Genomic DNA, 24,347 nt, shown 5'->3' with positions numbered 1-24,347 from the left:
CTGCTAAGCAGTCCTAGGCAGCCTTTTAAACCATGGCCCATCTGCTCAGAATCATCCTGCGGCTCCCACTGCACGCGGCGGAAAAGTCGCAGTCCTCGCCACGGCCCGCAACGCTCTGTGATGTCCTCTGCCCACACTGTCTCTGGGATCCCTTGCCCACCCCTCGCCCCCTGCTCTCTCTCTGGCTACACCGACCTCCTGGATGTTCCTGGAGCTTGCCAGCGTGGTCCCGCCGCTGGGCCTTGGCCCATGCTGTTCTCCTTGTTCTGGAAGGCCCTCCTGGTGAGCCTGGCTCGGACCCTACCTTCTCCGCAGTGCCCTCCTGGCCTCCCTGTCCAAACTTGCAAGCCATCCCTTCACTGCTCCTAGCACACACTCCCTCCCTCCTGTCTGTGCCTTTTTCTCCTGAGACCCTCACTCTCTCACATGTGCAGGTTATTTATCCTGTTCGTTCTCCTGGCGGTCATTAGAAAGGAAGATGCACAAGCGTGGGGGGTGCATGCCTGTTTCATTTACTGCTCTGAACTAGAACCAGGAACCTCCCGCGGTGCCTGGCACATAGTAGGGTTTCAAAAGACACGTGCCTATTTGTCATTCAATCTTTTCCTCCTTTCATTTACTCACCCTCCTGTTTATCCATCCATTCCCTCCCTCCCTCCCTTTCTGTTGGCCCGTCTCAGAGTTGCTGGCCCCGTGAGGTTGAATGAATTCTTTATGATCCATCTCTCCCTGGAGCCCTCGGAACCCCCTGAGTGCTGCTCTCCCCTCTCATCCCAGTGCCTAGCACAGACCCAGAGTCACTGGAGTCACAGAGACAGGAGAACCAGGCCCAGGGCCCACCCCCAGGGGCATGGCCTGGTGGTCAGAGTGTTCTGCGACAGGGTCATCAGGGAAGGGTCCCAGGGTGCTACCGGCCCAGACTTTACCCAGGGACAGAGGTCAAGGCTGGCCACAGCCCTTCCCCTTTCCCTCCCCACCAGTGCCACCTACTTGGCCTCCGTACCTGAGCCTCCACATCAGTCAGCTTGCGGGTCTGGGCGGTGGTCTGGTTCAAGAGGCTGGTGCCTAGCTCCAGCATGGTGGCCGTCTGGTTCTGGACCATGTGCTGTTGGACCTGTGCCAGCTCTGATCTCAAGTTCATCTGGATGTACCTTTCTAGCTGTGGGGAGACCGTGGGCTGGGGTCATGGGTAGGGGCTGGAGGAAGGCTCCTGTCTCTTCCTGTGTCTTCATGAAGGACATAGAGCAACGAGCACAGGCCTCCCTGCCAGCCCAGGCCACCATTACCTCTCACCTGGACTATTCCAGTAGCTTCCTCCCTGGCTTCTCTGCCTCCATCCTTGTCCCATGTACAATCCATCCTCCACTCAACAGCCAGAGGGATCTTGTTAAACCTAAGTCAGATCAAATTCCTCCTCTGCTAGAAAGAAACCCTCCCAGAATTCCTACCTTAAAGGAAAAGCCAAAGTCTTTCCTCCATGACCTGGCCTTCTGTTCCCACTCTGATTTCTTCTCCCAGTCCTCTCCCACACTCTGCTCCAGAAGCACTGGCCTCTGTGACATCCCTCCCACACCGCAAGCATACACCTACCTCAGGGCCTTTGCACATGCTCTTCCCGCTGCCTGGAAACTCCCTCCTCCCCACCCCCATCTACATGGCTCACTCCCTCATGTCATTTCAGGTCTCTTCCTACCACTTATCACTCCCTAACTTTGTATTACATATTTATCTGTCTATTGTCCGTTTTACCATTAGCATGTCAATTCCATGAAGACAGAGACTGAGTCTTACCCCTTTATCTTGTATCTAGCACAATGTTTAGTGCCCAGTGGGTACTCAATACATATGTGTTCAATGAATTGATGGAAAAGGGGGGAGCAGCAAGGGTTGGAGAATAGCCCCCAGTGTCATGCCCATTACAAGAGTTTGCAGGTCTATCCACCCAGCTGGACTTTCTATTTTCCGTCCCCCTCCATCCGCCAAGCGGGCTGAACAGGACAGTCTCCAAGGGTTCTTTCAGCTCAGATGTTCTGGGATCCCACGAGCTAACATTCACATCTTTGACAGGGTTGCTCTTTCCCAAGAGCAGTTGAAGCTGGTCTGGCATGAGACCAGGATCAAGCTGCAAAGGTGAACAGTGTGTTCTCAGGGCTCAGTGCCCACAGGCAGAGAGCCGGTGCCCCTCCCCCGCTCCCTCTCCATTCTGCACACATGCTGGCCTCTGGCCATCACCCCCACCGCCTGGGCCTGGCTCCTTCCCTTGCCCTCTTGCTCAGTCTTCCAGGAGGTCTGACAGACAGGGCAGCTCCCAGGGTCCCTGGGAAGACTGGTGCTCCCCAGGGAGAGGTGGTGACCTTGGCTGGAGGGCCAGGCTCTGGCTGTTTCCTCCTTGGTCTTTTCTCCCTTTTGCCATCTTTTTTTTTAAAAAAGATTTATTTATTTTAGAGAGAGGGAGCAAAGCCGGTGGGGCAGAGGCAGAGGGAGAGAGAATCTCAGGCGGACTCTGCACTGAGTGTGGAGACTGACACGGGGCTCGAGGTGGGGCTCCATCTCAGGACCCTGAGATCACGATCTGAGCCAGAACTCACAGTCAGAGTTTAATGGATGTGCCACCCGGGCACCCCTCCCCTTTTCTGTCTTAAGAGCCAGCTCCCATCCCTTCCTCCCACCCCTGCCTTTGGAAGGAGCGTGTGCCCGTGTAGTGCAACATCAGATCCCGGAGGGGGCACATGTGGGTGGTGCTGGTATTGACTACAGCAGTGGTTCTCAAAGTGTGTACCCTGCAGCAGCAGCACGGGGGAGCTTGTTAAAAATGCAGATTTCTAGGTCCCACCCCAGACCTATTGAATCAGAAATTCTGGGGTGGCGCCCAGCCATCCAGGTGAATTTGATGCTCGCTCAAGTGTGAGAACTCCTGGGGTGGCAGTCACAAAACGGACTCAGGACCAAGGAGACAGGCCCATTGGAGCTTCTCAAGTCTTTGTCATGGGGGCCTCTTCCTTCCTCCCCTGCACCATCAGCCCTCCGCACCGCTGTCCCCTGTAACGCACAAACATGCTCCAGCCGCTCCCATCTAAAAACAAATTCTTGAGCCCACAGTCCCTCCAGCTGTGTCTGCAATTTCCCTGATCCTTCAACAGCAAAACTTCTTCAAGTTGCCTCCCGTTTCTCACCTGCATCCCCACCCTCGCCTCTAAAAACATTAACAATATTATTATGGTGTATTGCGTGCATACAAAAAAGTATAAGGAAGGATATAATGAAGTCTGTGTATTTATCACATTCAAGAAAAAAAATATAACACACACTGGAGTGTTTGGGCGGCTCAGTGGGTTGAGCGTCCGGCCCGACTCTTGGTTTCGGCTCAGGTCATGATCTCAGGTTCATGAGATCCGCCCCGGCCAAATCAGGCTCTGCACTCGCAGAGAGTCTACTTCTCCCTCTGCTCTTCCCCCTGTTCACTCTCTCAAATAAATAAATAAATCTTTAAAAAATGTATATATAAACCATACTGTTGAATCCTGTGGTCCCTGGCCTGCCTTCCCAGTCCTGGGGAGCCCGTTCTCTCCTTAATTTGCCTGGTCATTGTCTCCTGGACAAGGAGGCCCAGGGACCCTTCCATGTCCTCTTACTCTCCCCCTCAGCAGCACTCAGTGCAGATGGCCACTCTCGAATTCTGGAAGTACTTCCCAGATGTTCCTTCTCCTAGTTGTCCTCCTACCTGTTGTCACCCCCTCTGGCTCCTGCTTTACCAGGGTCCTACATGTCAGGGAGCTCCTGGCCCAGTTCTGGGCCTTTGTCTCTCTGTACGTTCTCTCCCTAGGTCAAGGGTCCTTAGTGGGGACCACAGGGTCTGCAAAGAGAATTCAGGGGGTCCATGAACTTGGGTGAGAAAAAACTCTTTTGTTTGCTAACCTATAAGTAAAGTTTGGCATTTCCTTCTATTATGAGTGTAGACCACAAATCATAGCACTATTAGCTGATGCTGCAACTTCATTACCAATAGAAATCACCAATATTTCCATACAACAGTGCAAATGTTGTAGCATCTTTTTTTTTTTAAAGATTTTTTTATTTATTCATTCGAGACACAGATACAGAGAGAGAGAGAGAGAGCATGAGCAGGGGGAAAAGCAGAGGGAGGAGGAGGAGAAGCAGACTCCCCACCAAGCAGGGAGCCCGATGAGGGGCTCGATCCCAGGACCCTGGGATCATGACCTGAGCCGAAGGCAGACGCCCAAACATCTGAGCCACCCAGGCGCCCCATGTAGCATCTCTTTAAAAAAAGATTTTATTTACTTATTTGAGAGAGAGAGAGACCGCATGAACGATGGGGGCGGTGACAGAGGGAGAAGGAGAAGAGAGACTCCCCGCTGAGCAGGGACCCCGACGGGAGGCTCCATCCCAGGACTCTGAGATCATGACCAGAGCCAAAGTCAGGCGCTTGACCGAGTCACCCAGGCACCCCCGTCACAGCATCTTAAATACTGGTTTTACTCATCATGACCTCAGAAGGATGGACATTCTCAAACCCACCACTGGATAACGCTCCCACTAGAGCACAGATGTGATATTTACTATTTTGATTACAATGGGAGCATCGCTGGGTGTTTTTAGGCTTTTATTTTACACATTTAGAAGGGTTGCTCTGAAAACGAATTTATTAGCTTCACCCAGGACCAGATGCCAAAGTGTTCAGGGCCCCAAATGCGTCAGGGGCCCAGCTGCAGGTGCTCCTGTTGGTCCTACGACTGTCACGTGCTGAGAGCACCGGGTCCGCCTCCCACCACACTCCTCCCCTCAATGTGCCACCCACTCGCCATCCCCACGTGGGTTTCCAACAAGCATCTCAGGCAAAAATATCCAACGTGGAACCTTTGGTTCCTCAGCACCCACTGCCCTGTCTCTGCATCCCCACCTCACTCCTCCTCACTCCCCCATCTTTCCCATCTCAGCAAATGACCCCACACCCAGACCTCATCCTTGATGCTTCTCTTTTCCTCACCTGCTGCACTCAATCCACCTGCTGCACTCAGTTTCGAATCTGCTCCCTTCCCTGCACCCTGGGCCAGGCTCCTGTCATCCCCACGGGTCGGCTTCAGGTTCACTCCCCACCACGCCTCTGTCGGCTCCCTGGGGTTGCTAATGTGAGGCTGCTGGGGCGCCCCAGGGGGGATAAGGGAAGCAGAGCTATACGGAGGCTGCTCTCACCCTTCCCACGAGTCACAGACCTCCTGGAACCTGGTTTAAAATGCAGACTCCCAGGCCCCAAGCTTCAGCTCCAGGCAGACAAATAGCAAGTTCAGTCCTGAGATGAGATTTTCTCATGCATCTCCCCCAAGCCTCTCATTGGCAGATGAACAAACTGAGGCCCAGAAGACTTGTGCAAGGTCACCACCTGGGGGGCTAGGTTCCACGACTCCTTGCCCAGGGACTTCTTCAGGTTTGCAGAGCTGGGCTGGGGACTCAGGGTAGCTCAGGGGTCATCTTAAGTGACAGGAGTTCCCTAAGCACCCGCATTGGTCCCCCACTTGTCCTGTGGCTGTGACTGGCTGGGTGGCGCCCAGGCCACCCACAGCTGGGGCCCATCACGCAATTTGCCACACCCGCCCACCAGCATGGGTCCTGGGATGGGTAATTTGGGCCAGATGGGCCCATCTTGGACATGCTGGGCTCTGGTGAGTAATGTTGGCCTGCGTGGTGGGGTCTGGGTCTGGTCCAGGGTTCAGGCACAGGCTGGAAGGATGGGGGAAGGGTCCTAATGAAGGAGAGATGAGCCCAGGATGAGATCTGCCACAGCAACCCCCCCCACCATAGGATTGGACCTGTCCCTTCCCTGTCACCCTCATGCTGGCAGATTCTCAGGGTTGAGATGGAGGACAGGGGTCTGACCTGCCATCACCTCTCCAGCCTGCAAAGAAGCTGATCTTTGGCCTTGGGGCTACCAACCTTCTTCCCTTAGCCCTGGGTTTGAGTTTTGGCTCTATGACACTCCAACTCTGGGCCTCTAGTAGTTGAGGGCTACATTTCTCTGATCCTCACTTTATTGATCTGTGACATGGGGACAGGAAACCATGCTCCTTGTTGGGGAGGGAACAGCCGAAAAGGACCTTGAAGGAAAGGAAAGGAGTTAGACACGCAGGGGCTGGGTGAGGAAGGAAGATATTCTGGACAGACCACAGATGAAGGTCTAAGGGATGAGCAGTCTCAGTGGCCAAGGAAATCCCCTCAAACCTACTTTTCTTTCACATTATTTGTATTAAAAAAGTCTACAACTGGAGAATGGATAAGCAACCGTCTACGGATAAGTAACCATCCATCCAGTAGATTCTACTCAGCAATGGCAAGGAAGGAGTTAATGATGCACACGACAACAAGGATGAACTATACAGAGTGAAGTAAGCCAGACTCAAAAGGCTACATACTGTAAGATTCCACTGATGTGACTTCTGGAAAGGTCAGAATCCATGGTGTTACCAGGGACTGGGGTCTGGGGTTGGGAATTGACTGCAAAGGGTCATAGGAGAACTTTCTGGCGTGTTGGCAATGCTCTATATCATGATTGGGGTAGCGGCTGCATGACTGTACGCACTTGTCATACTCAGAGAACCATATGTTAGGAGGGTGTACTTCACTGTGTGGACTACACCTCAGTAAAACACAAACCCACTGAAACAAGATTCTAAAAAGTGTCCCGTATGAAAGTATGGATTATAAGGATAAATATAGTTTCTCAAACGAATCCCTCACCCTCTGAATGTCATTTATGTATCCACTCAGGAATTTCGTGAGCACCTATTGTGTGCTAGGCCCTGTACTAGGGACTAGGAAATCAGGAATGAGCAAAATTGGCAAGTTTTCTGATTCCAGCACATTTTCACTAAGCCATCAGTTAAATTCCAATAGTGATGAGTGCTCTGAAGGAGATGAGACAGGGCAGTGAGTGGGGTCGGAGGGAGTTTGGCCAGAGTGGCAGGGAAACCCCTCACCGGAGGGGCCGCCTGAGCTGAGAGGCTTGCTAGCTGTGGCAAAGTCAGGAGGAAGGGAATTCTAGACAGAGGGAAGGGCAAATGCACAAGCCCTGAGGTGTGAGTGCGTCTGGCGTGTTTGAGAATCAGAAAGAGGTCCATTACGGCGATCTGCCCTGCCTGTCTCTTCCTTGGAAAATGGTGCATGAGGTTCATATTTGGAAAAAGCGTTTTGTCAACGACAGATAAAAGCCAACGAGGGAAGAGTAGTTAGTGCTTTGTATCTGATGAGCCTGGGTTCGAATCAAAGCTCTCAACTTAGTGGCTGTATGACCTTGGGCAGGTACCTCTACCTGTCTGGGCGTCTTCTCTGGAATGGGAGTAATCTTGGCTCCTATCTCTGGATTGTAGGGAGGAGGAGGAGTCCTGATGCAGCCTACAGAAAGGGCCTGGGGCGTGGTTACATAATCAGCACATGAGAAATTTCAGTATGGCTGTGTCATGGAGGACCAGGTGGCTGTTAAAAAGAAGGAGGTTGACCTTCATCGGAGGCTGTTCTAAAAAGAGGTCTCAGTTATACTCTTGAGTGAAATAAGCAAGATGCAGAACATTTCCCACAGTGGGCCCGCTAATCTCTAACTGAACTAAGCTCTTCCCGTGGCGAGGAACATGGGCCACAGATTGCTACCGTGTGGTGCCGGTGCCCATGACTTTGTCACCAGGACACATCCCAGATGTCCTCGTGTCTCACCACAGTGATTGCGGACATCCAGGACATACTGTTTACACTCATCATGACCTCAAAATGATGGAAGGTACTAGATCGTTAGATTTAATGTGTTAACACAGGAGCAATAGGGGACAGTATGACAAATCTGTTTAAAAAGCATTTTGATATCTGTATCTCAAGGCAATGTGTTTCCTTTGTAAATCTATGCATTTAATTTTACATTTGAAAAAATCTTCTTCAGAGAGAGGGTCCAGGTCACAGCACCTTCTGCTCAAAAGCCTGCTGTGGCTCCCACGTTAACAGAGAAAACCAGGAGAAATAGAGAAAACAAACCAGTTCCTCGTAAATTCCTTTCCAGGAGAAAAAAATGTCTGTGCTTTGGAAACAGGCAAAACTGCCCCAAAGAGCAGGATCCAAACTGGGCTGCACTGGAGGTGGGCGTGGGGGGAATTAGGGTCAAGCCAGCCAGACTGAACCCAGGCCCCAGGGTACAGGGTGGGGGGAGATTAGAGCCTGGCCTGATGACGGAGAGGAAAGCAGCCCCCCCAACCAGGGACCCGAGCCCAGGCAGGAGGGATACGGAAGCTTGAAAGACCTGCAGGGACCACACAGCCGGCCCTATTTCCCATATGGGGAAACTGAGGCCCCAATCAAGAGAGCACTTTGTAGGAGGCTGCACGCAAGCGCTAGTGTAGCCAGACCTGTGAAAATCTGAAGAACAGAACTTTGATAGCTTTGTGTGTGTGTGTGTGTTTCAATTTAAATGTGTATTTTTATCATTTTAATTTTTTTTTTTTTTTTTGGAATGGGTTATATGAGCAATTTGTTCAAAAGTCCAAGGACTCAAAGGATGTGGAGTGCTAACACCTCTCCCAGCCCTGCCTGGTTCCCCTCCCACAGGCCACTGAAGGACGTGCGGGGCTCCCTTCCAGGGAGACTCGATGGATGTGCCCGCAGCGAGCTCGCTCACATGCCCCGCACTGAGGGCTCATAAAACGTCCGCTCCCCATTCTGCACCTGCTGCTTCTCTCTGAGTACACAGTGTGTCCATCCAGAGAGCCCTGCCTCACGGCCTTAACAGCTGCATGGCCCTCCACCTGCGGCCGCCACTGTTTACACATCAGGTCCCCGACAGCCGGGCTCATCTCCAGGCTTTTGCCATCACGCCAGGGCTGCTGGGAATATCCTTGCCCACAGGTCACCTAGCTCTCCTGCACGGCTGCGTCAGGCATAAGTCCCTTGACGCAGAACTGCTGAGTTCAAAGGCATGGACACTTGTGATGTGAACAAACGGCCCTTGGCAGAGGTCATGTCTGTGGTTTCCGTGCTGGTTTTAGAGGAGGGGCCCCGGGGGGGCTGCAGCAGGGGCCACGGGAGCCAGAGAGTTGCCCCACCGGGTCCTCCCGACACACATCCACAGCCCCGAGCTCAGGAGCACCCCGTCAGGCTTCTTTCTGACTCTGGGGTCTCCCCACAAATGTTACCACCCCGAGACGTGTTACCAGCAAAGGTAAGCACCGAGCCCCCCGCCCCTCCTTCCCCCACTGCGGCTGCCTGGTTCCTTCCCAGCACTCCGCGCATCTGAAATCACAGCAGTGATCTCCTAGCTGTCTGATTTCTCCCTGGGACTATCAGCCCCAGGCTCGAAGGGCTGCCACGGTCACGGCCACATCCTCCGTGCCTCAACCAGTCCCCAGCACACGAGAGACACTTAGTCAGTATTTGTTGAAAGGACGAATAGGTCGGTTTTACATCAGGGGCGCCAGATTTCCACTGAATAACTGGCTGTTTGGACCTCCCCGCCGAGCGCCAGCTACCGCCGGAGGCCTGGGAGAGGTGAGACGAGGCCACAGAGGCCAGGAGGCCGGAAAGCGGAGGGACGACTGTAGAGGGGCGACGGACCGGGGCAGAAATGCCAGGGTGGCCGCTGTGTGGTCCTCAACGGCTGGAGCCCTGGGAGGCCCGCAGCAAGGCAGGGAGCCAGCCTGGGCTGTCTTTGGGAGAAATGTTCTAGAGATGACCATGACACTCATTCATCTGTTCAACAGATTTGCGCAGATGTGCCGGGACCTGTGTGGGGCGCTGGGGAGAGGGCAGCGACTGTCGCAGGCCTCGCTCCTGCTTGAGGGGTGGGCCAAGCCTGCCCAGTGGCCCGCGTCTCCGAAGGCAGGTCTCTGACGCACTAGGTGTGTGAGGGCCTGGCCTCAAGGACCCGACAAATAGAGCCCCTCTCGTCCTTGGCTCTCTCATCATCCCCATTTTACAGGTGAGGCAAAGAAGCACAGAGAAGATGAGCCTGTCGCCCATGTCACACCACTTCAGAGCGGCAGAAGCTGGCTCGGGATGCAGGCCTTCAGGCTCCAGAGAGCACACCCTTCACCACTCAGTGGGTGCCTGGGGGCTGCGAGACTCCAAGACTCCAGGCTCCAAGGAGCCCACCGCCTGGCCTGCACGCCTTGCATCATCGGTCCCTCACCGGGCCGGGACCCACCACTACGACAGTGGCACATCATAGAAATATCCGAGTGAGGCTTTCACAGCTACGTCATTACGTTTTGGCTTCTGCCTTCTTGGCTCTCTGGCTTGTGGGGACTCGTGTCCTGAGGACCCTCAAGCAGCCCTGCAGAGGGGCCCTTCTGCAGAGGCGTGGAGGCCCCCCCACGGCGGGCCAGCACCCCCCTACCAGCCCTGGGAGTGGGCCGCCCGGAACCTGGTCCTCCAGCCCCAGGGGAGCCTCCAGAGGACCCCGGCCCCGGCTGGCCTGTGAGTACAGCCACAGGAAGAAAAGCCGAGTCAGAGCTGCTTGACAAGCAGCTCCTGGATTGTGGACCCTCAGAGACTGAGAGATAGTAACTGTGTGTGGTTTTTTTAAGCTGCTCCGTGTTTGGGGGGAATGTGTTGTGCCACTATATAAGGAGTGCGCTACTTTTGTGGTGTTCGCAGGGGTCAGACCCTCTTGCTCCCAGGGGCTGACCCCCTTGCTGGGCGCATTGCACCCCTGCCCCGCCGTCCCCATGACTCGGTTTCCTCATTTTTGTAATGAGGCGAACTTTGTGGCTCTGAGCCCGATGGCCAAGGGTTGGCCCGTCCTCCTCTGCCTTGCTCCAGCCCCTTCCCATCCCCCTGTGGGCCCACACAGGCCCTGACCCTGTGGCTCTGAGCAGCCAGGCCCAGCCCTCCTGGCTGCTTTCCCCTCTGTTGCTCTTCTTCTGGGTCAGGGCACAGAGAGCACGGAGCGAGCGGGCCGGGGGCCAGGGGTGGAGCATGTCAGGGACCAGCGGGCTGTTGTGCAGGGAGGCGTTGTGTGGCTTTCAGCTCAGCCCACAATTCCCGGCACAGGCCGGCCTTCTCCAAACTTCCCGCTGCAGCCCTGGGTCTGGCGGGGGCCTGGGGTGCTGAGTCAGGCGCTGGTCCAGTCACAGCTTTGCCATTTCCTTTCTGTGCCAGTGATGGAGCTTCTCTGGGCCTCAGTGGCCTCATCAGAGAATGGGGCTCATTGTTTCCTCTTGGCAGAGGGACCAGGGGAATAAAGGAACCCAGTGCTGGAATCTGCGCCCCACGGGGGTTGGGTTTCTTCCATCTTGCTCACTGGTGTAGCCCCGGGGCCTAGCGCGGCACCTGGCACGTGGAGGGGCTTACCAATATTTGTCCAGTATTTGTGGCTGTCCTGCTCTCTGAGCCTCGCCTCATGTGAGGTGTGTGTATGTGTGTGTGGATATGGGCTGCCTAGTGTCTGTCCAGGTCAAAGAAGCCACAGGGAGAAGAGGAGGGGAGTGGGGAAGAGAGCGCAGGGGCAGGAGCAGCTGGGCCTGCATTTGCAGTCTGAACTTGGGGTGCTTCTCAGAAGATGGGAACAGGCTGCCAGGGCCTTTGGCCTCCTAAACCTCCACTATCCCTCTGTAGTCGTCTGTGTCTCAACCTGGAGCTTGGAAGGTTTGTCTAAAATGCGGCCCATTAGATGAGACAAGTCCTTATTCTCCCTTGTGCAGAGATTGAGAATTTAGCGGAGAGAAAGTGAAGAAGCACATGTCTCGTAACTGCTCACCTCGCGGCCACCTGAGTACCAGCCCTTACACAGAATGGGGCAGTGTGTCCCTTTTGCTTGGCAAATGTGTGTTCGGCACATACTATGGCTGGGCACTGTGCTGGCCACTATGCTTACTGGATCTTTGTCGCCACTCTCTGTGGTATCAGCCCATTTCACCGATGAGGCACAGCGCGGTTAAGCAACTTCTTCGAGGTCAGGCAGCTTACCATGGGCAAACCCGGGCTGTCTGGGAGCAGATCGGCCAGACCACACTTCTGCAAAGTCTCCTTGACTGAAGTGATCATTTGGCAGCACACTCACCTGCCTCCCAACCCAATCAAGCCAAGCAGGTTCTAGACAGAGGGAGACCTTGCTGGGGTACCTCGCCATGTGGCACCAGGCTTTCCTGCCAGCACAGCTCTCGTGTATAACTGTTCTTGTCTGATTCCCAGCAGCCCGAAGGAAAAGGGTGACTGTTCCCCACTCGACAAAGGAATAAGCAGAGGCCTGGAGAGGCCGAGCATTGCCTACAGCTGGTAAGTGAGGATTTGAATCTAATGGCTGAGCTCTTGCCACTCACCCATCTTGCATCTTTAGTGTCTGAGGCTGACCCTGAAAACAGGGTGACAGAGGTGGGATCAGGGTTAGGCAAGGCCCTGATGTCCATAGCCACTGCCCTTTGCAGAGCAACCCTCACCGGGCACAGGGCAGAAAAGTGGTTCCATCAGTTCCCAGCACCCAAGGTCCCTAAGAGCAGGGTCAGGCCCAGGGAGGTCTGGTCTGGCCCCTGATGAGCATTCTAGTCTCAGCTTGACCACACTTTTCCTGGCTCTCTATGCTTCAGCCAGAAGGAATGCTTTTCACTTCCTCCAAATCATCTTGTTCATTCCACCCCAGGGCCTTTGCACTTGCTATTCCCTGTGCCTGGAATGCTTTTCCTTTCCCTTCCTTGCCTGAGAACAGCCAATCTACCTTTTATTTATTTTTTATTTTTTTAAAAGATTTTATTTATTTATTTTGACAGAGAGAGACAGCGAGAGAGGGAACACAAGCAGGGGGAGTGTGAGAGGGAGAAGCAGGCTTCCCGCGGAGCAGGGAGCCCAATGCCGGGCTTGATCCCAGGACCTGGGGATCATGACCTGAGCCGAAGGCAGACGTTCAACGACCGAGCCACCCAGGCGCCCCCCAATCTACTTTTTAGAGCTCAGCTCTGTCCTTCCTCCAGGTGCCCTTCCTCCATCAAGGTCGGGTCCCCCCTCGCCGCCCTGTTATCTACCCCTAGAACAGGCAAAGCCTTCCTCACAGAGTGTATCATGGTTGGTCATTACACATGAGACATTACTAGGTTGGTGTCTCTCCCGCTGCTCCCAGAGGGGATCACCGGCACAATGCCTAGCATTACAAGCTCTCAATAAACCTCCGTGGAAGGGGCGATTGAGTGGATGGAGAAAGAAGGTGCTCCCCTGTGTGTGTGTGCGTGTGTGCTTGCGTGCAACCCCACAACTTAATAACTGTAAGGACGCATTAATTTTTCACGAGGTTCATGACCTGCAGTGTGTCGTGTTGCTATAGGGAGGAGGCACAAGATGCCCCCGGCTGGGTGTCAGGAGCCCTGAGTTCTGATCCAACACCTGCCACTGACCTCGGGGTGACTATAGTTGAGTCACTCCTCATGCCCAGGGGCAGTGTCCGCATCTGTAAGATGGGGGGCATAGGGAGGCAGTCCATGTGGTGGCTTACATGTGAGGTCTGGACCCAGCCCCCGCCTGGGTTCAAATCCACCTCCTTCACTTCCTAGCCATGTGACCTCTCTGGGCCTCGGTGTCCCCTTAGTAAAAGGGGATCGTAACAGTCCTCACCATTTAGGATGTTGTGAGGTTTAACGGATCGATGTTTGTGTGACACGTAGAGCATGTGTGCCTGGCACAGAGGACGTCTGTGGGCATCTGCCACAGCAGCAAACTCATCCCCGAAGAGAGGGGAAACCTCCCCGCGAGCGAGCTGAAGCCGCACCAGGTGCGTGCCCGGACCTTGGCATTCACTGGTCATCTGGGCCTCGCGGCAAACCCGGGCATGAGCTTATCGCCGTCCCCAGTTTACAGCTGGAAAAGCTGAAGCTCAGGCCTTTCCCACCTTTGCAGAGTTACACCTCTCACAGCTGTAAGGTTGAGTGGACAAAAGCGAACTGTAGAAAGACCTAGATCGTGTGACACCGTTTATATAGGAAACAAATATTATACATTGGTTAGGGAGAGCGAGCCATGGGGTAAGAGGTACCCACAGCGAATTCCCAGTAGCTCTCTCTGGCGGGGAAGGAAGCGGGAGGGGGCAATTGATGAGTGACACGGCATCGGGAAGCTTTTGTTTCTTAAGCTGGGTTGTGGGAACGAGGAGTTTTATTTGATTTTTCTCTCTATCTTTTCGTACTTCTAAAACATTTCCGTAGACACTTAAAATGCAGAGAATAAACTGCAAGGAAATTAACTGGGAGGTGACCAGGGAATTGGGATGACAGGTGATTTTTTTTCCCTCTGTGTCCTCACACACTTCCCGATTTCCCGGCGTTTGCACGCTGGAAGTTCAAAGGCTCAGAAAAGCAAGTAGGCTGTTCGCAGGAAGTAGAGCTGGGACTGGAACCCGGGTCTACCGGACTCTGGAGGAGGGGTCCCAGCTGCCCTATCTGCAGCCCCTCTCCCCCTCGTCTTCGCTCGCAATGGGCCCATTTGCAGCCTATGGGGGTTCCCCTCAGCTGCTTGGAGACTATCTTCCTTCCTTCAGCCCCATTAGGTGGTCACACTGGAGACCCCAGAGTGACGGACCGGAGACAGGAGTGAAGGGCCACAGGGCTCTGCTGGCCTAAGCTTCCGAGGCTCTGCTCCACTGTCCAAAGGGAGGTAGTTTTGCTTTCAGCTTCAGGGTCCCCAGACATCCCCTCGCCCATGGACCCCACCGGATCTCTGCCTGCTTTGCCCTATTCTGTCCTCCTCTGAGGTACTTGTGTTCATGATCCCTACTTTGCAGATGAGGAAACTGAGGTCCAGGGAGGGGATCACACAAGGCACGATGTGGAGAAGCTGCAGTTGAATCCTGTGCTCGCTCCCAAGTGGACCCCCTCACTGCGCTGTGCGCTCCAGGCATGTCAGCCATTCCCGGCCCCGCGCGTCTCTTCCTCTGTGCCAGGCACCGTACCCGGCCCTGCGCGTGCGCTAACTCATGTAATCATGATAACCTGCAAAGCGGCTTCTATCAGTTTCCCCATTTCACAGATCAGGAAACTGAGGCACAGAGTGGCAAAGTGATTGAGAACACACAGCCAACAAGCCGTGGAGCAGCTGGGATTCAAACTGAGTCGGTGGGAGGGGAGGGTGGTTCCAAGGTCCACGCTCTGCCTCTGTGGGATTTACTCTGGGCTCTGGCCAAGGATGGGGGATACAATGGCGAGGATGCCCAAGTGGAAGTTCTGGGTCCCCTCGGCTTTCAAGAGCTGCCGATGCTGGCTGAGGTGCTAACCGAACCTTCTCTGGCAGAAGAGCCTTCCAGAAGCCCTCGGTGGCTGAGGGGCTCGTGGGGAAGGGAAAAATCTAGCATCGGTGAGTTTCTCTCGGGGCCACGGTCCTCTCGGTTCTACAGGCCCCAGCTGGGTGTCCGGGGACCAGACTGCACCGGACATGTCTGGTTTATTAGCCAGGAACCTGGTCTAAGTGCCCAGAGCGTGGGTTTGGGCAGCAGACTGCCTGAGGGTTAAATCTGACCTCACCTTTTCTGGCCGTGTGACCTTGGGCAAGTCACCTAACCTCTTGGTGCCTCAGTTTCCACCTCTGTTAAGGGGCAAACAATCTTGTTCCAGAGGCTCGCTGTGAGAATCAAACGCGGGAATTCTCACAAGGCAAGTAGGATGGTGTGGGGCATACAGTAAGTGCTCAATACACGCTGGCCTTAAATTCTGTTATCTTTCTTTTATCCTAGGCTCTCTCTAGGAGGCAGCGAGTGTTTGGAGTTTCACTTTACGGAGGAACCAGCTGATGCACGTGGCTTCCCCGGGGTCCCACAGCTGGTCAGTGGCACCACTGGGACAAGACCCCCCGACTCTGGGGCCATTCCAGACATTTCAGAGCTGACTCTGAGGTTAAGCAAACGCTCCAAGGCCAGAGGTGCAGACTTAGGGGGCTGACCTGGGGCCTGTTTTCTCATATTTCCTGCCCTAGAAGACAATGGGGGAGAGGGTCTGTGTGCGTCCCAGCCCCGCTGAGCTGTGGGGCCTCGGAGGAGAGAGCCAGAAATGCACGGCCCTGCCCCCATGGGATGGCCTGGCCAGGGAGCTTGAACAAATAAACCTGTCCCTCTGGGGGAAGCTGCTGGGGGCGGGGGGAGGAAGCTGCTTGAGGGGCCACTGCCCCCGTGGCTCCCTCGGTCATCCTTAGGCCAAGGGCATCTGTGCCAGCCATTTCTAGGCTCCCTTCTTGGAAAAATAACCCCATTTCTCCAAGAAGCAGATGCTGTTCTTCCCCCCACCCCCACCCTCCCAGCCCCAAACTGCTTAGAAAGCCGCCAGCGGTGAGGTTAGGAAACCAAACCCCAAGACATTCTGTTCGGCAACTGAGATTCATTTCTTGTTTGGATAACCGAAGGCCTAAAATGCCAAGAATTTACGGGCAGCCTGGGGAGGCTGGGGCAGCTGGGAGTCCCGGGCCAGTTTGGGAAGGTCTTGGGCTGGACCAGGAAGCCACGCTGCGCTCTGCTGGATGCGCTTTTGACCCACATCCAGCCAGGCAGGGCCTCGCAAGCGCGGGGCTGAGGTCTTGAGTTCTTCTGAGATTTGGCGTCGGGGATCTGGAGTGAGCAACAGAGGCTGGGGCAGTGCCAGGTTGGGAAGATCCCGTCCAGCCCCTCCTCCCTCCCAACTTGGCTTTGGGGTGCAGAGACGGAAGAGAAAGAGGGTCCAGCTGAGCACCCTGGCCGAGGGATGGGCACTGGCCATTGGCTTGGGGGTCCTGGGTCCTCCGGGGTGGACAGAGCCTGTGGACACCCAGGAAGGTAGAGACAGGAGGGCCGGCCGGCCCAGGGAGCGGGGAGGGAAGAAGGATCTGAGAGAGAGACAGGGAGAGACCTCGGGGAGAGGCCACCAGGCAGGAGAGAGAGCCACCGAGTGACAGAGACACCCACAGAGTTAGAGGCAATGTGAGGGCCATGGTGAAGGCCCCAGGAGAGCGACCCACAAGAGGCAAAGGGACACAGAGATAAAAAGGGAGAGGCAGAGACACGTGGGGAGGTGGGCAGAGAGGGCCAACTGTCACTGGGATGGGGAGAGAGCCGAAGGCCCCACGGTTTTGGGGCCCTGCTCCCGGGACTCAAGCAGCTGAGAGGCAGTTGGGCTGCCCGCGGGTGCTGGGGGTGGGCCAGGGAGCCTGCGTGCTTGTGTCTGGCCCGGATTTCCCTGCTCTCCTCATCTGTAGAATGGGTCCTGCAATGGGAGAAGGCAGAATAGGGCACTTTCTGGCAGAGACTGGGATCAACTCAGGGGATGACAGTAACAAGAGTGACCCTTCACTGAGCACCTGTTCTTTCCCGGTTCTGCTTCTCTTCAGCCCCCATCAAACTCTCAGCATCACGCCGATGAGGCACTGAGTGCAGGGCCAGCGCTAGGTCACGTGGGCAGTAGACCCAGGAGGCCACATGACTCGCCACTGTGCTGCACAGCCTGCTGGGGAAGCACCACCCCCCCAGCCCCGCTGGCTCTGTCCGCCCACCCCCTCAACATTCCTGGCTGCAGCTTTCCACCCAGATGAGGGGGTGGAGCAGAGCCAGGAGCTGATGTGTGGCCCACCGATAGCCGACTCCAGACGTGAGTCATTAGGGCAGAGGCTTTCCAGGGAAAGGAAGGAGGAGGAGAAGAGAGGAGGTGGAGGAAGGGGAGAAGAGTAGAAGGAAGAAGTGGGGTAGGGGGTGGGGTACAGGGGAGGGGAGTGAGGAAGGGGGAGAGGGAGAAGCCCCCCGACCCATGGACCCTGAGCATAGGCGGGAGGACACCAGCCATGGCCAGCTCCATGCTGGGAGAAGAGAGGGAGTGTCTGGGATTCAGGAATTCTAAGGCCCTAGGGAACACCCCACCATCTCTCAGGTCTTGCCTCCCCCACCTCCCTGGCCCCCTCCAGAGTCAGGAGAAAGGACCTGGAGTTTGGAGTGAGAGTCCAGGCTAGCTGTCACTGCTGGGTGACTCCGGCAAGTCCCTTCCCCTCCCTGGCCTGTTTCCTCACCTGTGTACTGGGGAGGGGGGTGGGGGGACAGGGGCTGGAGCCAGGGGCAGGGCCTGAGCACATCCTGGCCACTGGCGGCTTGCAGCAGGGAGGGGCTCCCTTGCGCCCACTCTGATGATTGAAATCTTGCCGAGAGCTCAGTCTGGGTAGGCCAGTCCTCTCCGCTCATCCCCAGTAATCCCTAATGGCAATGGTGGTGATGACGATGCTTCTACATCAGAATATTTTGAAACTCATTTTTTTTTTCTCCTCTGGGATGTTACCGCAGAAACCAAGAAGAGGCCTTCAAGTTTCAAAGACTCTGAGATATGCCCAGCCCAAAGAGCATGAAGGGGGCCTTCATCCAAGAGCAAACACCCGCTTGGACCCCAGCAGAGACCAGGCAGGACTGCAGAGCCCTAGAGAATACCAGCACGGACGAGTGACATTCCCAGCCCCGAGGTTATTGGACTGGGGCCATTGGACTGACTTGTCCGAGGTTGAGCTGCCCTCACCCGGCAGAGCCGGGCTCAAACTAGAGATGCGGTTGAATGAAGTAAAAGCCCATTGATCTACCGCATCTGGTGCGGTGTTCACGGAGCATGCTCTCTGCCCGGACAGCAGGCTGAGAGCGGCGTGGGAGCCGCCTCAGTGGTCCTCCCGGCCATCCCCCCGCATGTTGCCATTTGCTCCACTTTGAAGATTGGGGAAACTGAGACTTGCTCATCCGCAGCCACGTGGCAAATGCCAGGCCGGGATGTGAACTCAGGTCGGCCTGGCGCTCTCTGCCCCGTGGTGCCCCATGGACATCTGGAGAGGACATTGCACTTCAGGCTGAAGAGGTGGCCCGGGGGACCTGACCTGAAAGCCACTGGTTTAAATTCATCCTTTGGCTCAGCCAGTGTTGCCCAAGCACCAGGCACCCGGGGGAGTCACAGAGGGATGAGCAGGTGAGGCTCGGGGTAGAGAAGCCAGCGGGGAGGTGACAAGGCCTGAGCAGGGTGGCAGCTGGGTAGACAAGAGGATGCACCACAAGGAGACAGGCCAAGGCCACAGGAAGGGCGGGACCTGCTGCCTGGGGGCAGGTGGGCATGGACACCCCAGGGCCGCAGAAGGCCTTAAACAGAGACAGGTAGGCAGGGAGGGAAGAGCTGAGTGTCAGGCAGCTTCGGGGTTGAGGCACCATGGCCTCTCAGAGGGGAGACATCTGCGGGGTCAGGGTCATGGATTTGGGGCTCGGGAGACCATCAGATACTGATTTGGTGTCATCATGGAGCAGATGGGAGACAGTGCCGCAGGAGCAGTGGGGGCAGCCCTGGGGACAGTGCCATCAAGTGTGAGAGGAAAGGAAGAGTGGGAACAGAGTCCTGGGAAACACTGGCATTTCAGGGTGGGGGAGGCCCAGAGCGACGGGAGGGACTCAGGGACGTTCACGCATCCGTGCGTTCATTCACTCCACAGACGTGTATGGAGCCCCTGCCCTGTGCCAGGCACTGTGCTAGGCTCTGGGCACTCAGTAGTGAACAAAGCACCTATGATCCTTGCTCTCTTGGAGTTCACAGATCAACAGAAGTGCTTTAAGAATGGGCAGTGAGAAGTGCTAATAGAGAAAACCAGAGGCGCCTGGGTGGCTCAGTCGTTAAGCATCGGCCTTTGGCTCGGGTCATGATCCCAAGGTCCTGGGATCAAGCCCCACATCAGGCTCCCTGCTCCGCGGGAAGCCTGCTTCTCCCTCTCCCACTCCCCCTGCTTGTGTTCCCTCTCTTGCTGTCTCTCTCTGTCAAATAAATAAATAAAATCTTTAAAAAAAGAAAAGAAAAGAAAAGAAAACCAAAGCTGGGTTGAGGGGATATAGAGTGACGGAGGGAGGGTGGCTGTTTTAAATGGAGTGAACAGGGAGAGCCTCTCTGAGGAGGTGACATTTAAGCAGAGACCCGAGGGAGGTTGGGTGAGACATGTGGGCATCTGGGAGGGGTGATGTTCTAGGGACTAAGGATTTTTGCTTTTATTCCAAAGAGATGGGAGCCCCAGGAGGGTTTTAAGCAGAGGAGGGACAGGATCTAACTTAGGATCCCTCTGTCTGCTGAGGAAACGGACTGTGGGGGCCAGGGTGGAAATAGGGAGCCCAGGGTGGCTGCCATGATGACTGTCCAGGTAGGAGATGGAGGTGGCTGGTGCAGAGTGGGGCTGTGAAGGGAGGGAAAGCCGTTGGGAGGTAGGTCAGAGGAGGCATGTTTTGTAGCTGAGGACTTGCTGATGGAGACAGTTTCTGGAAAGATGGTACTGGTCAGCAACATTAAATTTGTCAGGAGATCAAGTATGATGGAGACTGAGCCGTGGCCATTGCGTGTGGGAGGTGGCATGTGGGACGTGACTTTTGGGGGAAGGAGTACATGGGATGTGAGGAAGTGGAGGCAGAGTGTGTGGACTTCTGAGAGCTAGGCCAGAAGTCAGAGAGAGTGTGGGTTGGAGAAGAGGCCTGTTTCCTCTACTCGTCCTTACTCTACTTCCTTTTTTTTTTTTTTCTTTTACCATGGGAGATACTTGGACGGGATCCAACACTGAGGGGAAGAATCAGCAGAGGGGGAACACAGGGGGGATAGTTGGCTTGGGGACGTTCAGGGGCTGCAGGGGGATGGGATCTGCATCCTAGGAAGGAGCAGTGGGCCTTGGCCCATGGAGGAACCTCTTCCTTCTGAGCCGGAGAAAAGTCCTGGGGACTGGTGGATACATGGGTGAACCTGCAGGTGTGGGAGAGGCAGCTGAAGGGTGGCTCGCCCTTTGTCCCCATTTCTCACTGAAGCAGGGGGTCGTTGGTCTGGTGAGAGGATGGGGGGCAGTAAAGATGGAGGCTTGAGGAGGAGGTGAGGTTTGGAGTGACCCTCATGGAACGGGAAACACACAGATTTCTGGGCAGCATGGAGCCCCCACTGGATTGGCTCCAGCGTGTGAGGCAGACTGGCAGTGTTGCAGGGCAGGTGGGTGGGAGGGCAGGTTGGAAAGGGACTATGGGAAGATGGTGAGTGGGGGGGTTGAGGTCAGGGCAGGAATAAGGCAGGAGGTTAAGTATGCGTGCACATGGGTGTATATGCAAGTGAGTGCAAAGCAGGTTGGTTAGTTACGTGTAGGGCGGTGTCTCCACCTTGGGGATGGATAAACCCAGGTGTGCTCAAGGCAATCCTTTGGAAAACAGAGGAAACTACCAGAACTTCAATTTACATGATTTTGTATGTCATCATTTTGAAAATGGAAGGTTCCATTTCATTTTGTTTTATTCCCTGCACTTACATGAATATGGGTACATGTGCAAAGAATATTAAATAAATGTGCACATATCAGGGGAGTGGATGTTCTTTGATGATTGGGCACATGATTTGAAAAGTTTGGAAACCAAGGAGTAAGAAAGCACTGCTCCTTGGAGCGGTACCCTGTCACTTGCTGTGTGCTGTTTAATACATCCGAAGGCTCTAGGAATCAGACCACTTCCCTCCACCCCGTGCCGCAGCTCAGACTGTCCCCTGCACCTGGGGCCTGGGTCTCATTCTCTCCCTCGGTTGCTCCCACTTAGGCACTCCTGCCAGCCCTGTCTTGGAACCCACAGGACACCTTTCCTGCCCCCAGACCTGTGCAGGGCCACGCCGGCTTCGTTCATCCCTGTACTCAGTGCCTTGTGGAGGGCCCAGCACACAGCGGGTGCTCAGTGTTTGCTGAAAGAATGAGGACAGAAGATTCTAAAGCGGTCTGGGCCTTGGGCCAGAGCAGCCTGGGGTGTCCTCAACTTCTCACTCTCTGCCACCCCGTCCCCGGTTCATCAGCAGGGCGATTAGCCCCCCTGCAGAATAAAGCAGGTTCCCCCCAGCCCGGTCCCGCTCCATCCAGGCATCCATCCCCTCTTGCCTGACAGCTGAGCAGGCTCCTCCTCTCGCTCCCAGCATGCACCCTGCCCCCACACTGTATTTTGTTCAGAACAAATCAGCTGTGTCTCCTCTCCAAGGCCTGCACTGGCTCCTGAGATGCTCAGAGCTAGAGCCAGAGTCCTCCCAGTGGCCCCCAAGGCCCGGTGCGCCCTGCCTCCCCTCCCCTCCCCTCTCAGATCTGCTCGCTTGCCCCTCTCTCCCCTCCTTCTCTGCTCCAGCAGCACTGGTCCCCACCGTTCCCCAGACGCCCTGACTGCATTCCCACCTCGCAGCCTTTGCACTTGCTGGCCCCTTTGCAGCGAACGCGCTCCCCACAGGTACCCACATGGGCTACTCCATTACCTTACTTGTTCTCTGGGTTCAAACATCACCTCCTCCAAGAAGCCTTCTCGGATTCTCTGACCTCAAATAGCCACCCCGTCACCCCTTGCCCTCTTCCCTCCTTCATTTTGCTTCACCATCTGACATGGCAGATATTTATCGCTCATCTCTTTATGGCCTCTTTCCCCCACCAGGTCAGCAGGGGACGTATTGTTCTGTTTACTGTTATATCCCTGGCACCCAGGGTGGGCCAGGCCCGGGATCAGAGCTCAGCGGATTTCCCTCAGATGAGGGAATGAAGGCTGTGAGGCAGCCACGTTTCCAGCTCTGAGCCTGCCTCGTCTTGCTGTGTGGCATCAGGGCCATCCCTGTCCCTCTCTGTTCCTCATTACCGCAATTTGTACAATTCAGAGACATGAGTTTGATCAGCCTGGCCTTTGTGCCGGGGAAGACCTCTGGGGAGGACGCCGCACCTATCCATCGGGACAGGCCCCCCTGCCTCCCCTCACCGCGCCCCTGCAGAGGCCCAGCCCTTACCTTCTGCAGCCACTGTGTGTTGTTCTCCAGCACCTTCTCCAGCTGTCGCACTCGCTGGGCCGGCCAGTCGGCTAGGTTCAGTGCGGCCGCCGGCGAGTCCCTCTGGAGGCTGTTGGAGCCCCCGAAGGCCTCCGGCTCCGGCGGGCAGGGCTCCGGCTCGGGCAGCACGAAGGTGTAGCTGCACTGGCCGTGCTGGACGCGGTGTGCCCGGCGGCGCCCGCCCGCCTCCTGCCCCCTCCGCTGGGCCACAGTCACGGCGGCCACGACGAGGAGGAGGCCGCCCAGCAGCATGGCCGGCCGGAAGAGCATCCGGAGATGTGGCGAGGGTGAGGGCTGTGGGCTCAGAGCCCCCAGGGCGCTCCGCCTGCCCGCCGCCCGGCTCCCCGCCCAGGATGGGCCGCGGTGGCCAGCCGAGGACAGGCCTGCGCGCGGAGCCGCGGCAGCGACAAACCCCTGCTTGGCCGAGCTCTGTCCAAGCAGCTATTTATACTTGCTCCAAATACCACAGCTGCTCGGCTTCCTCCCACCGCCTCTGCTCCCCGCCCGCAGACACCCCCTCACCTCGAATCTTCCCCCTCTCCCTTCCTTCCTCTTCGTTCTTGCCCACGGCTGCCCTGTCCCCGCACCGGCCCTGCTTGCCTCCCTTGGCCTGGACTCTGAGTTCTTTTATTATCCAGTGGAGGCCTAGCCTCCCTGTGAGAAAGAAAACAACACACACACACACACACACACACACACACACGCATGCACACACACACGCATGCACACACACACGCACCAAACCCCCAAAGCTGCCTGCTTCAGAAAACCAAACGCAACTGAACCCTCTCTTCCTGTCTCTGTCTCTCTCTCTTTCTCTGTCTCTCTCCAACCTCCCCCCACCAAGGCTGGGATCTCAAGTTTCAGCTCCCCTTCCCTCTCCCCCTCTACCATCCCCCCTCTGATTCCATGTTAGTGCTTGGAACACAAGCGAAGTGACCCCCAGAGAGAGCAAAGAGGGGGGCAGAGGGGTGAGGCTGGGGAGGAGGCAGCGAGTCCAAACTGTTTCTAGAGACAGAGAAAATCCTTTCGAGGCCAGGGAAGTGGGCGCTCTAGCCGGGAGCTGGCTCCGGTCCTCCCTTCTCCCTTGGGGCCTGGGGGGTTGTTGTGCCCTGGGGTGGCCCTGGCTCAGCAGTTGTGACACTGAGAGGCTGTCTTGTCCTGGGGCAGATTGTTCTAGGACTGCCTTTGGCCAGAGTGGGGAAAAGGATTGCAGGAAGAATAGCTTGGGGTAAAGAGGTCTCTGCTAGCCCTGGAGTCAGAGGGGGCTGCCTCTAAACCCTGCTCCCCAGCCTCAGGCCCTCGGGTGGGCGGCTGAGTTTCTCTGTGCCTCCATACCCTGATTTGTAAGCTGGGTAACTCCCGTCTCTTACATGATGAATGTACGTGAGTCCTCCCCTTGGAAACTGAGGAATATTTGATTTATTAATTTACCTGTTTACTGGTTTAAATCCTGGCTATACCAGCTGTGTGACTTTGGGCAGGTCACTTAACCTCTCTGTGCCACTGTTTCCTCTTGGCAAACGGAGGAAAATAATACCACCCACTTCACAGAGTGTGAAAATTAAGTGAGTT

At 55.8% G+C, this 24,347-nt stretch overlaps 1 protein-coding gene across 1 annotated transcript in view; it reads right to left on the bottom strand.

The window, feature by feature from the left end:
* ANGPT4 (angiopoietin 4) overlaps positions 1–23,563 on the bottom strand; it is a 39,494-nt gene extending 15,931 nt beyond the window's left edge. The window contains exons 1-2 of the mRNA XM_032419675.1: positions 22,734–23,563; positions 1,004–1,159 (exon numbers count right to left, since the gene is read on the bottom strand). Coding sequence (XP_032275566.1) covers positions 1,004–1,159; positions 22,734–23,042 — 465 coding nt within the window. The 5' untranslated portion in view covers positions 23,043–23,563. The remainder of the gene's footprint in view (positions 1–1,003; positions 1,160–22,733) is intronic.
* Positions 23,564–24,347: the final 784 nt, after the last annotated feature.

The sequence above is a fragment of the Phoca vitulina genome, unplaced genomic scaffold, assembly GCF_004348235.1.
Source record: "Phoca vitulina isolate PV1807 unplaced genomic scaffold, GSC_HSeal_1.0 scaffold22, whole genome shotgun sequence".
Taxonomy (NCBI): Eukaryota; Metazoa; Chordata; class Mammalia; order Carnivora; family Phocidae; genus Phoca; species Phoca vitulina.
The sequence above is the reverse complement of the archived record's forward strand: the minus strand, read 5'-3'. Positions and strand labels throughout refer to the sequence as shown.